This window comes from Salvia splendens, chromosome 6, assembly GCF_004379255.2.
Source record: "Salvia splendens isolate huo1 chromosome 6, SspV2, whole genome shotgun sequence".
Classification (NCBI taxonomy): Eukaryota; Viridiplantae; Streptophyta; class Magnoliopsida; order Lamiales; family Lamiaceae; genus Salvia; species Salvia splendens.
In genome coordinates, this window is record NC_056037.1 from 33,376,996 (window position 1) to 33,390,372 (window position 13,377).

The 13,377-nt window shown below is 45.7% G+C and overlaps 1 protein-coding gene across 1 annotated transcript; it reads left to right on the forward strand.

The window, feature by feature from the left end:
* The first annotated feature begins 8,161 nt into the window (after window positions 1–8,161).
* Window positions 8,162–9,601, forward strand: LOC121806934 (transcription factor TCP23-like). Its single transcript, XM_042207111.1, has one exon. It carries the CDS (start codon window positions 8,344–8,346, stop codon window positions 9,421–9,423), a length of 1,080 nt encoding a protein of 359 aa, XP_042063045.1. The 5' UTR covers window positions 8,162–8,343; the 3' UTR covers window positions 9,424–9,601.
* The last annotated feature ends 3,776 nt before the right edge of the window (window positions 9,602–13,377 follow it).

The window sequence follows — 13,377 nt, forward strand, 5'->3', positions numbered from 1 at the left end:
ACTACGAAGGTACTCCAGTGACTCCCGGGGGATGGTCTCAGACTCCCCCGCCTCCCGGTGTAGGGTCTCAGAGGCCCCCGACTCCCGGGGTAGGGTCCCATACTTCCCCGGCTCCTGGGGGAGGTGGTTGGCCTCCGATGACCGGGTACAACAACATGTACCCGTGGCAGCAGATGATGCCGGGGTGGGCACCCGGCATGCAGCCCCCTATGCAGATGATGCCGGGGTGGGCACCCGGGATGCAGCCACCGGCGCAGCAAATGATTCTACCGGCGCAGCAGATGATTCCCCCGGCGCAGGGGACGCACGGGGGGACAACGCCTATTGGCCGACTTTTGATTTTTCCACCGGTTCTTCACACACATCGACCCCAACGAATGCACAATATACGGAAACCTTCTCCTTAGCGGACTTGGGTTTTGATTGTACCCCGAATACCCATCTAGGAAGCAGTAATACTCATGCCCAGCTAACCTATCCAACATTTGGTCAATAAAGGGAAGTGGGAAATGGTCTTTCCTAGTAGAAGCATTTAGAGCACGATAGTCTATACACACTCTCCACCCGGTGACCGTCCTAGTGGCTATCATCTCATCATTCTCTCCCTTCACTACAGTCGTACCCCCCTTTTTGGCTACCACTTGAGTGGGGCTAACCCACTCACTATCAGAAATGGCATATATAATACCGGCTAACCCACTCACTATCAGAAATGGCATATATAATACCGGCATCTAACAACTTTATCACCTCCTTCTTCACCACCTTTTGCATAATAGGATTAAGTCGCCTTTGGTTTTGGACCTTAGGCTTATAACTTTCGTCAAGATGTATCCTATGCATACAAACTGTTGGACTTATTCCCTTCAAGTCCGATATTGACCACCCAATTGCCCCCTTGTATTTCCTAAGAATCCTCAATAATTTATCCAATTCGGAGTTTGAGAGGGATGATGATACAATTACCGGAAGGGTGTCATTTTCTCCCAAAAATGCATACCGCAAATGTGGAGGTAGTGGTTTCAACTCCTCTTTCATGTCTCTCTCTTCCTTCTTGTCATCTTCTTCTTCATCCCTAAGAGGTAAGAACTGTTGACGGCGTGATCTGGGGATCTCCTTGCCTGAATCCAGAGCACCTACAAACTCAATTAATTCGAGGTTAGTATTCAACAACTCAGGAAGATGGGAAGAATAAATTGAATTAAAAATACTCCCTTCTAGTTGATCTTGTGAAGAGTTGATGTAGGTCATCCTCCTAACACACTCATCCACCACGGTCACTACATTGCAATGCTGCAAGCTTCCTCCTGTGTCTGCATCATGCCTCTTCAAGGCCTCATAGAGAGAAAAGGTCACACTTTCACCATTGAAACGAAATGTGAGCTCTCCATTATAAACATCGATCAAGGCCTTCCCCGTGGCTAGGAAAGGTCTTCCTAAAATGAGAGGTACAGCTCTATCCTCCTCCATGTCCAATATCACAAAATCAGCTGGGAAAACAAACTCATTCACCTTCACCAATATATCCTCCGCAATACCCATTGGATAGGACACAGATCTATCAGCCATCTGCAGCGTGATAGTGGTGGGCTTCAAAGGACCAATCTTCATCTTGTTATATAAGGACAATGGCATGAGGTTGATGCTTGCTCCAAGGTCACATAGGGCATTCCCCACAAAACAATCTCCAATAGTGCACTCAATAGTAAAGCTCCCTGGATCCTTCATCTTGGCCGGAAGCTTCCTTTGCAAAATTGCACTACAATTTTCCGTCAAATTGACGGTCTCATGTTGTCCCCATTTCTTCTTCTTGGAGACCGCATCCTTGAGAAATTTAACATACCCAGGCATTTGCTGAAGTGCCTCAATAAGTGGGATGTTAATTTGTACTTTCTTGAAGATGTCCCAGAATCTGGAGAACTGTTCATCGTTCTTCTTCTTTTGCAACACTTGGGGAAATGGTATTCTAACCTCCGATGGCTTGACTGGTGTGCCCACCTCGGGTTGAACTGCGGGTGGTGATGTTTCAAGCTCCTCCGCTTTTTCTGCTTCTACTTCTTCTACTGGTTCACTCTCGGGCTCAATTGTAGGCTTTTGTGAGATTTCTGGCATAGAAGGGCCCTCATAACTCTTTCCGCTTCTCAAATGAATTGCCTTGAAATCCTTGGGGTTTACTTTTGGCTGTCCTGGGAACTGCCCCGGCGTATGCTGACTGCTCACAGCTTGAGCAATCTGACTCATCTGCGTCTCTAGGCTCTTCATATGTACTGCCATACTGTGCATATCATTCTCAACTTTCTCAAGTCTTTGATTGGAATGCTCCATGTTCTTGTGTGACTGTGTCATGAATGCATTCAGTATGTCCTCTGTACTTTTCTTCTGCGGGTCATTGATCATTCCTTGAGATACTGTGAACCCCGGTGGTGGCTGCAGGGCATTGTTGGGGTTCCCATATGATAGGTTAGGATGCGTCTTGTTCCCAAAATGATTGTAACCTCCACCCCCTTGATTAGGGCGGGAGTTGTTATAATATCTGTTACCCCCTTGGTGTATGTAGCTCACATCTTCTATACCCTCTTGCTGCTCCTGCACAGCCGGTCCCATCCCCATAAGATCTAACTTCTTGTGGAGGAGCTCCATCTGTTTATACATGTTTTCCATATGGCTGCTCTCTGCTGCAGAGGCTACCCTGTGTACTCTGCTCCTCTCGTTGTTCCAGCCTTCATCATTGGAGGTCACTCTCTCAATTACTTCCATGGCCTTTGCTTCTCCCTTCTTCAGCAATGATCCTCCTGCGCTCAAATTCAATTCGCGCTTAGCTTCAGGCAGGCACCCCCTATAGAATGCTAGGACTTGATGTGTTGGATTCAGCCCATGATTGGGGCACCTCTTTATCAGCCCCTTGAATCTTTCCCAAGCTCCTCGGATACTCTCTTGGGGAGTCATCTCAAACGAAATGATCTCGGACTGCCTCTTCAATGCCTCACTTGGTGGGTAGTATTTTTCTAGGAACTTTTCCACCATGGCCTCCCACGTGCGAATGGAGTTGGGCTCCATGCTATCCAGCCAATCCTTGGCATCATCCTCCAGAGAGAAAGGAAACACCCTTAGTCTGATCTGCTCATCTGTGACCCCATTTATCTTCGTCGTGTTGCAGATCTGGATGAATTTGGTGAGATGCTTGTTAGGATCCTCTGTGGGTCGGCCTCTGAAAGCATTGTTCTCAGCCATCTGAAGTAGTCCTCTTCTGAGCTCAAATGTGTTAGCATTAACACTGTTGCCAACGGTTGGGTTTGTCACCCCATGATAGGCATATATGTTTTGGACAGGTACCACATTACGCCTTTGATCTAGCTGCCTCTGCAAGTCTTCAAGTTGTTGTTGAAGCTGAGCATTCGTTGGAGGGGGGTGGTGGAACATCATTTCCCTCTACGTTCTCTATCAAAATAGGAGAATGTGGCTCAAACTGAATAGGAGAGTGAACCGGTGACGGAGTAGGTGACGGTGATTCTTGAACCGGTGAAGGTGATCGTCTCTGGGTAGGAGAAGAGACTCGGATCCTTTGATTCAGTCTTCTCAAAGCGTTTCTCCTTCTGTTGGATGCTTCGATCTCAAGATCGATAGGCTCTAAAGGTAAACCCCTAGAGCGTGTGTGCATACAACCTGAAACAAGAAAACTCAATGTGAGAGCTCAAAAATAAAATAAAAATTAAAGCAATAAAGTCTAAACTAGTAATCTCTATCTTTACCACAATATTGAGCTAAATTAACACAAATTGTCCCCGGCAACGGCGCCAAAAACTTGGCTCAACTTATTTTAACACAAGAAATTCCCGCAAGTGTACGGGGCTAGTGTAGCACAAAGTAAACAAGAGTATCGTATCCCACAGAGACAAAATGTATAAACTCAAGTTCCACGGACCGATTTTAACTACTATCTAGACGATTCAAAGGTTTGGTTTTTGATTTTTAAAAACAATTAAACATAAACAAATTAAAAGCACGCAACAAATGAAAGGTTTCAAATAAGAGAAGGAAGTAGAGCTTTAGATCCAACTACAACGAACACAAAGTGAACAATTCAACAACTTCGATTACCCAATTGAAGTCTCTAGGATTACTAGGAAAGCCGCTAGTCTAGGCTAAGCCCTCTCTCGAGTGCACCAAACCCGTTGATTAACCATTAATATTGAAGTCTCCTTCTAATACTTCACAATTAACTCCTTAAAACAAAAGGCTCAAGCCCTCACTCTAGAATCCCTTCTCTCGAATGCAAATTATCTAGGTGTTGTTCATTCTTTTATCAATCCTAATTAGGTATCTCTCGATTACTCAAAACTAGGTTAACAAACTCAATTGGTAGCTAAGCAATTGAATTGAAAGAGCACAAGAATGAAACAAAGAAATCACAAGAGCATAGGTAATCAAAATTCCTTAAATTAATCAAAAGCGTTCATTGTAGTCTTCTTTAAAACTCTACAAGGGATTTAGCTACTCATATTCAATGCAAATTCACAAGATAAATCCATGGAAAGGGAACTAAACATAAGAAAACTAATAAAGATACTCCCAAAGGTGGATTGAGTGGGCAAATCGTCTTCGTCTTCAACCTTCTTGATGAATCAGACTCTTTGTCACTTTAATCTGCTCTCCAATGTGAAAACTGCTCTTGGGGGCGTGTCAGGTGTGTTGGGCACGAAAACCTAGCTCCCCTTTTATACCCGGGGCGGAAATAATAGCAATTGACTCTCGCAGAACACATCGCCCGGTCGGGCGATTTTAAGTCGTCTAAACGCCCGGTCGGGCGATCTCTCGATGGCCTGATTTCTTCACATCGCCCGGTCGGGCGATTCCTCCGAGAGATAACGCCCGGTCGGGCAAACTTTCTGGATTCGTTTCTTCTTTACACAAACGCCCGACCGGGCGTTTCTCTTGTACATGAACGCCCGGTCGGGCACTTCTTCTGTAATCTAGCTTCGAGCTCGTTTTCAAGTAATTTTCACATGTTTTATCCCCAAACACTAGACAAACTCATCAAAACACTTAAGTAGTGGATAATGGATGCAAACTCAAGTAATATGCTACAAAACATTGAAGTATTCACGTTAAACATCCAAAATACTTGCTATACTACGAGTTTATCAGGGGTCCATACGACATCCCCCCTCGGCAGGTCTACCGAGGAGCTCAAATTCTTCGTGCGCCAACAAACGCGCGCTCAAATGGTGAAGACCTTAGCCGACTTCCAAGCGGCGGTGGACCCGAGGTGAAGGATTTTCTTCGTGTATTGCTCCAGAGCCAGCGTGATGAATTGGAGGCGATGAGGAGGGACACCGGCGGGTATAGCCGCGGCGTAGGTGGCGACGGAGGCGGCGGCGACGACGGTGAAGAAGCGCTGGGCGACGACGGAGACGAGGACGACGGCGAGGAGTGATTTTGTTTTACTTTTTTAAATTAATGTACTTTTTAATTTTTATACTTTTTTAAAAATTATTGTACTTTTTTTAAAAATTAATGTATTTTTTAAGTTTTAATATTATTATTCGAATTTTCCGTATTTGTCTCGTAAATTAAATTCCGTATGTTGATACGAGTGTAAATTAAATTATATAATTGTTATTAGTGATGTGGATAGGTAGTGTGAAGGCTATGTGAAGGCTATTTAATATCCAGTTGATGTGGCAAGCTGATGTGGCAGGAGAATTATAATGTTGATGATGTGGCAGTGTGAAGGTTATGTGAGGGCTATTTGACGTCCAGTCTCACTTCTCTAACTAATAAATCGAAAATTGGACAACAGTCTACAGCTAGCAATTTGTTGTCCCCACGAGTGGATTTTGAGCTTCTGCTACATTTACTGATGGCCCCCACCACTACTTGGGCCTGGGCCCCACTTCTCATCCAACACACCCTAGACGCACTGATTCTCTCTTTTTGCTACTACTAGCCTTTTTTTAATCATTATCCTACTCTTTATTTCTCAAATTTGTGATTATCCCCATATCATTTTACTAATTACCGATATAACGAATTTTTTTCAGAATCACACCTCAGTCCTCATATTCATACTAATATCATTTCATGTATACTAATATCATTTCATGAACCAATGTCCAATACAATAAAAAGGAGTAATAGTTTACCAATTGATTCGTGCTGGGTCGGTATAAAACAGTCCCCAACAAAGCCACACACCAAAACTCTTTCTCTCTCACACACAAACACACATATTCTTTCTACAAAGAGCATCTCCAGTGGGCGGACATCCCACTCGGACATCCACTAGGACATCCCAAAAACACCTCCTGCCACGTCACTAGGACATCCCATGCATATCCGCCCTTCCCATCGCCCTTCCCACTAGGACATCCCGCAATAAAAAAAATCATAAATTCACAAATAAAACAATTTACGTTTACGGAAATAAAATTTGACCGAGAATACGAACGGGAAAAATTAACAACTTTATCGGAAAAAACATACATGATTCGAAAAAAAAATTACACACTAATAAAAAAAAATTCATACATTATCACGTCAACCCCTCCGAGTCCAAACCTCTTCGATAATATCCTGTTGAAGTCGAATATGGGCATCTGTTTGCCGCATGTCGGCAAATGCACGCAGCCGCTCGACCTCTCCATGAGGTACCCCCATATTCACATTCGCGGTGGCCACGCCGTGACTTGGACCTGCACCCGTATCATCTTCATTGGTCCACTGAGTCAGTTCCGCAGCTTCATTTTCGACAATCATGTTGTGCATTATGATACATGCGTACATGACATCGCCGATGTTGGGAATATACCACTGCCGTGCAGGACCCTTCACTACCGCCCACCGACTCTGGAGCACACCAAATGTCCGCTCCACATCCTTGCGCGCTGCTTCCTGACGGCTCGCAAAGTATGTCTTCTTTTGTCCGATCGCATGCTTGATTGACTTCACAAAGACGGGCCAGTTTGGGTATATCCCATCTGCCAAATAGTACCTCATATTATGCTGGTTGCCGTTGGCGACTAAATTGATGGCGGGACCAACGCCATTGCACTGATCGTTGAACAGGGGCGACGACAGGAGAACGTTGATGTCGTTGTTGGACCCGGCGACTCCAAAATAAGCATGCCATATCCACAACCGGTAGTCAGCTACAGCTTCAAGGATCATCGTGGGATGCTTGGCTTTGAAGACGGTAGTGTACATCCCCTTCCAGGCGGCGGGGCAGTTCTTCCACTCCCAGTGCATACAATCTATGCTGCCCAACATCCCAGGGAACCCGTGCACCGACCCATGCATATCTATCAGCATCTGGCAGTCTTCGGGGCTCGGACTCCGAAGATACCGCTCCCCGAATATCGCTCTCACGCCCGCGCAAAAATTCTGCAGACACTCGACTGTTGTCGACTCGCCAATGTGGAGGTACTCGTCGAACATGTCGGCCGCGCCTCCATACGCCAGTTGTCTGTTTGCGACAGTGCACTTCTGCAAGGGCGTGAGTCCGGGTTTGCCAGCTGCATCCTCTCTGATCCTAAAAAACAGGTATCTACTCTCTAAAGCACCCACGATGTGCAGAAACAGCGGACGATGCATCCTAAAGCGTCGCCGGAATAAGGCTTCCCCAAAACGCGGTTGCGGAGCGAAGTAGTCAGCATACAACCGAATATGTGCAGCAATGTGGTCACGGGGTACTTGAGTTCGACGATGGATCGGCCGAGGTACCGCCGCCTGCTGCCGCCGCTGCAACCTCTGTTGTAGCAGCCTCTGTATAGCACCTGAAACAGCGACCTCCAACTCATTCTCGCTATCACTTTCACTAGACATTCTAGATATACTTGAAATTATAGATGTAGAGAGAGAAACTTGTTATTAACGCAAGTGGTGCGAATGAAATAAAATTCAACGAGCCGTATATATAGAGTTTCAAAACAAAAAAAAATAATAATAAAAACGGGACGTCCGACCGGACGTCCGAGTTGAAGCCACAGTGGCGGACGTCCGCCCGCCCGTCGCCGGGACGTCCGAGGACACCCGACGTCCTCACGGGACGTCCGTATCCGACCTCCGACCTCCCAAAGGCGGACGTCCCGTCGCCCTTCCCGGTGTCCGACCGGACGTCCTACCGGAGGGGCGCCATAGGAGATGCTCTAATAATAATAAGAGAGCAGTCAACCAACCACAAAGGAGAGAGAGAGAGAGAAGGTAAAGTAGAACCCCCAACAGTATCTCCACTTTCCACAGTAATCTCTCTCTCAATGGCTCAAACTTTCATTAATTTCACAACAAGACAGCATATGAACTGCATAACATATTTCAATTCTTGAAAAAAAAAGAAAAAAAAAAGCTATGCTATCGATGGAAAAACAAGGCAGCAACTCCGGCCACCGCGAGCCACCGCCCTCCTCCCTCCAACTCCTCTCCCACCACCAAAGTCAACCCGATTCAGCCCCACCCCATGGCCCCTTCATGGGCTCCATTTCCATTCAACAACCCACAAACTTATCCACCGCCCCCGCCGCCACAAACTCACCCCCTTCCTCCACCACCACCAATACCGACAGCAAAGCCTTGGTGGTTAAGAAGCCCTCCAAGGACCGCCACACCAAAGTAGACGGCCGCGGCAGGCGCATCCGCATGCCTGCCCTATGCGCCGCCAGAGTCTTCCAATTGACCAAAGAATTAGGCCACAAATCGGACGGAGAGACCATCGAGTGGCTCCTCCAGCAGGCGGAGCCCTCCATCATCGCCGCCACCGGCACCGGCACAATCCCGGCCAACTTCTCCACCCTCAACGTCTCCCACCGCAGCAGCGGCACCTCCTTCTCCGCCCCCTCCTCCAAATCCACCCCCCTCTTCCTCGGCGTCCCACCCGCCTTCCACCACCACCTCACCGCCGCCGCATTCGGACACGAACCGGACGAAAACAGCTACTCCAAGAAACGGTTCAGAGAAGATAACCAGACTGGACCCGGTTCACCCAAACCGGGCGACAATGATTCCAGCCATAATAAACCCGGTTCGACCACGCCTTCCACCTTCGTCCCGGCTCCAGCCATGTGGACGATGGCGCCAGCCGCCGCCGCCGCAAACATGGGCAACGCTTTCTGGATGCTCCCGGTGAACGGCGGCGGAGTGGCGGCCACGGCGGCGCAGCAGGAATGGCAGTATAGGCAGGCGTCTATGCAGAGAGTGGGCGGGTTTCAGTTTCCCGGTTCAGGGCGGTACAGCCCGGTTCAATTCGGGTCAATGGTGGTTCAGCCGTCGCCACCGTCGCCGGTTCAGCAGCTAGAGACGAATATCGGTTTGTTGAGCTCTGCTTACAACAACAGCAGTAGCGATAGCAGAATTGATCTGGGAATGAATTTGGAGCAAAATCATCATCAGCGCAGCAATAGCAGCGATGAAAACCGAGAAGATTCACAGTAATTTACTCCAATTTATTTTCTTCAGCCATTAATTTGATAATAGTACTATTTTATTTTAGGTTTTTTTTCCTTGTTCAATAATTGTACTGTTTGTTAGCTTTTGTTACTGCTTCATCTCTTTCTCTCACTTGGTGCTTAATTTGGGGGTGGATTAAATATATGGGAATTTTGGGAAAAGAGTTAAATTTGAAGATAAGAAAAAAGGAGAGTAAGTAAGGTTTGAATTTGATTGGACGTTACTGCAGCTGCAATTTTTGACTTTGTCGTCAGGGCCCCTATACTAACTTTACATCAGGAGAGAGAAGGATTATATGTTTACATTATCCGAATGAATAATATTCAAACCGACAATTGTTTTTCATTTTTTTGGGCGATTTCGTGCAGCCGAAGATGGAAATAGTATTGCTTTGTGCACTCACATCACATTGCCAGGCTGCAGTATCTATTGTTTCCTGATGATGGATTATTAACTAAGTATCATTATTATTTTTATTTATGCTAAGCATATAAATATTCTTCTTTTATTTAACGTGGTTAGTAGAGGTATATAATTTGCATCTTGGCATTTGATACAAATGAAATAAGGTATTCATTGCAAGTTGCAATTTCTACCAAATTTAAATGAATAATAAAATGTTGATCGTACTATTACGAGATGGAAAAGATGTTTTATAAACAAGTTCCTACTCAAAAGTTGTTTAGTGAAAGTTCTTTAGCATATACTCCTATAATGAAAAACTAGTACTACAATAAAGTTGTTTAGTGAAAGTAGGCATGGAATATTATATCCGTAGTTTATTAAACTTTATTTCTTTCTAATAAAGTATTAAAAATAAAACCATTAACATTAGTAATATTTATGCAGTTATGTATAGCCACTCTTCCATCTAATCAATTTTTATTGAACTGCACTTATATGGTTAAATGCTTAATTATATACTCCGTATATACATTTGGTTAACTAAAAGGTAGGAGTAAAAGAAATGGAAAAGGGTTCACGAAAACAATTAAATCGACCACAATCCTATTATAGTTAGTGTTTCAATTTAACATACTTTTACAAGCAAAAATAAAGAATACATAAGGGTGTGGCATACGAAAATATACAAATTCAAAGTGAGATGAATAACACCAAAACCGCGTGTAACGCATCAAAATCAAAATCAAAATCATAACATAATTAAATTTACAATTTTGTCTCCACTCAATATCATAATGACACAGTCTCGTATAAGACTAATAACTTTTCCTATCTTTTGTAGCTTAAACAGTAAAGCGTGCACATTTACCATTACTAATTCATTGGATCCCATACTTCCTTTTCTTAGTGGGCAAGAATTTTATTTGTACTGGAATTTTTTTCCTGTTTTTTGCACCACAAGCATACTTGCACAATAAGATTTCCCATTACATCTTATGACTACATTGAGTGTAAACCCTCATCACACATGATTGACAAAGAATTTTTTAAAAAAATAATATGGTCACCTATCACAAATCATCAACAGTTTCCATTGACTTATAGTTGGCTTCACTGGTTCAGAAAAAAGATATGTATCATAAAAAATCGATAATTTTTTCCAAAAAAAGGGTAGGACACTTGTCACAACATCAATGGTGTTGCCACATTTGAATGCAACCAAATCATTTAAAGGAAAAAGGACACTCCAATAGCCCCGCCCCTTTTTTACACAACCCCAATTTTTTTATCCGCAACCCTAATTTTTTGTTTCCGCCATTATAGTGGACACTTCCAGTTGCCCTAAATTTTATAATCAATTTCATTTTAAAATGTTTGTAGTTTCAATCAAGTATAATTAAAATCATCGCAATGTAAATAATTAGAAAACGAGCTAATTGAGACCGAATATTCATTGTATTGGCAACGGTAAAATTATACAACGAATATTTAAAATAAAATACAAATAAAAACTCCGCTACCGTTTACTCGGTGTCGGAGTCGGCTTCTTCATCTTCTTCTCCGCCTCTCTCGCTGCTGCCGGCCGCTGTTGCCCCAGGAGCCTCATCAGCCAACCCTAGACGACGTTGAATCCGAGTTATGAGCTTCTGGTATATATTCTTGATGTGCGGGTCATCGGTGACTAGGTCATTGCTGCAGACGTCCTGCAGTTGTTGCATTAACTGCACATCTATGTTCTCCCTCAAGACCTCGTGGGGACCAGGAACCAAGGGATGCGGGATTGGGGCGGGCTGCGGGATGCGCGATCCAGACGCGGAGGACGAGTGGCGGGAGGAACGTCTAGCCCCTCTGGCGCTGCGGATAGAGGCATGTTGTCCCGGGGGCCGTCCTCGTCTAGTGTGTGTTGGGGCGGGCTCTTCGACTTGCTCGTCGTTCTGCTCGAACGATTGCGAGCCGCTTCCGCTGCTGTAGTCCCCGGCAATGTTGTGTCTTGTACGCTTCGGCCCAGGACCTCCAGTGAACTCTTGCGCGCAGATGACGTTGAATTTCGGACAATGCTCGAGAATTAGATACGCCTCCCACATTGTGAACTTCGGCCTGCCCTTCGTGTTGTATTGGCCCATCGACAGTGCCTTCACGTCTGCTTCGCTTCGGCCACTCTCAGAGTGGAGCAGGTTGTTCTGGTATATGCTCGCGAACCGCTTGGTAGCCGGCAGAATCCTAGACCACTTTTTGTGGATCTGTTCTGTGTCGCGCTCTTGGGCGCCGCGAGGTTTGAACTCGTTGTATGCCATCAGGACGCGCCTCCAACAGCTCCCATTGGTCTGATCGGTGCCCACTATGGGGTCCGATGTGATGGCATCCCACGCCCTCGCCACGGCAATGGACTCCGCTTTGGTGTAGAGCGTGCCCCGTTTGGAGCGCTCGCCACCGCCACCGCCACTGCTGAGGCCGCTGTCCGAGCCGCCACCGACGCTGCCCCTGCCACCGCCACCGCCACTGCTTCGGGTATGACCGGGCGTTTCCACCCGTGCTGCAGGCGTATCCGGGACGCCGAGGGGAATCCGGACGCGGCTGGTTAAGAACGTCGAGGTTGGGTCTGTAATCTCCAAACGCCGAGCGACTCAGATTTCGCTGAAAAGGTTGGGGCGTGGGTGAAGACCTCCACGACTGTGATGGAGGAAGGTTTGGACTCGATGCCCACGGCGGGGGAGCCTGACTCCAAATCCACGGCTGGGACGGAGACCCGCCATATCTCGACGGCTGATAAGGATAGCCGCCATATTCCGACGGCTGTGAAGGATTGCCGCCATAGCCCGATTCCTGCGAGCCGGGTGATTCGTCGTCTCCACCGTGCATTTTTAGAGAGTGAAAGTGTAGATAGTGAATGAAGGGAGAGTGTGTGAAAATGGTGAAAAAATGGGTGGTGGAAGAGTGGTATTTATAGAGTTAATTTTTTTAAAAAAATAATAATAATAAAATTCAAGGGGGCGGCGGCGCGCCTATATGCACGGCGAAAGGCTGACCGGCGCGTCCTCGCCCCGAAGTCGCCGCATGACCGTCCGCCCCGGGAGGACGTCGCCTCCCCTATAAGGCGCCCCGAGATCGCCCCCGCCGAGGCTATAACCACGGCGGTCCCATAGTGGATACCCTAAGCTTTTGATGCAACACAAGTCGAAATGTCAATAGTCTAATCATAAATTTGCATATGTTGCTTAAGATATTCATGCTTTATTATGCACATGAAGCTTAATAAAATTGCACAAATATGTAAAAAAGTAACCAAACTAGTAAATGTACCATTGACCACATTAATTATATACAATTTCCCTCCAACAGTACATACACTATATCCAATAATGTATAAGCATGACTCCATTATTTACAGCTGCACCATGTTATTGCAGTACATAAAATACCAAAACTGTACATATAATTTCCAGAAATCTCATGTTTGGAAATTTCTTTTCCAGCAAGACTTATACTTAAATGCAGAATCGTAATCTTCAACCAATTACATGATCTGTTACTGAT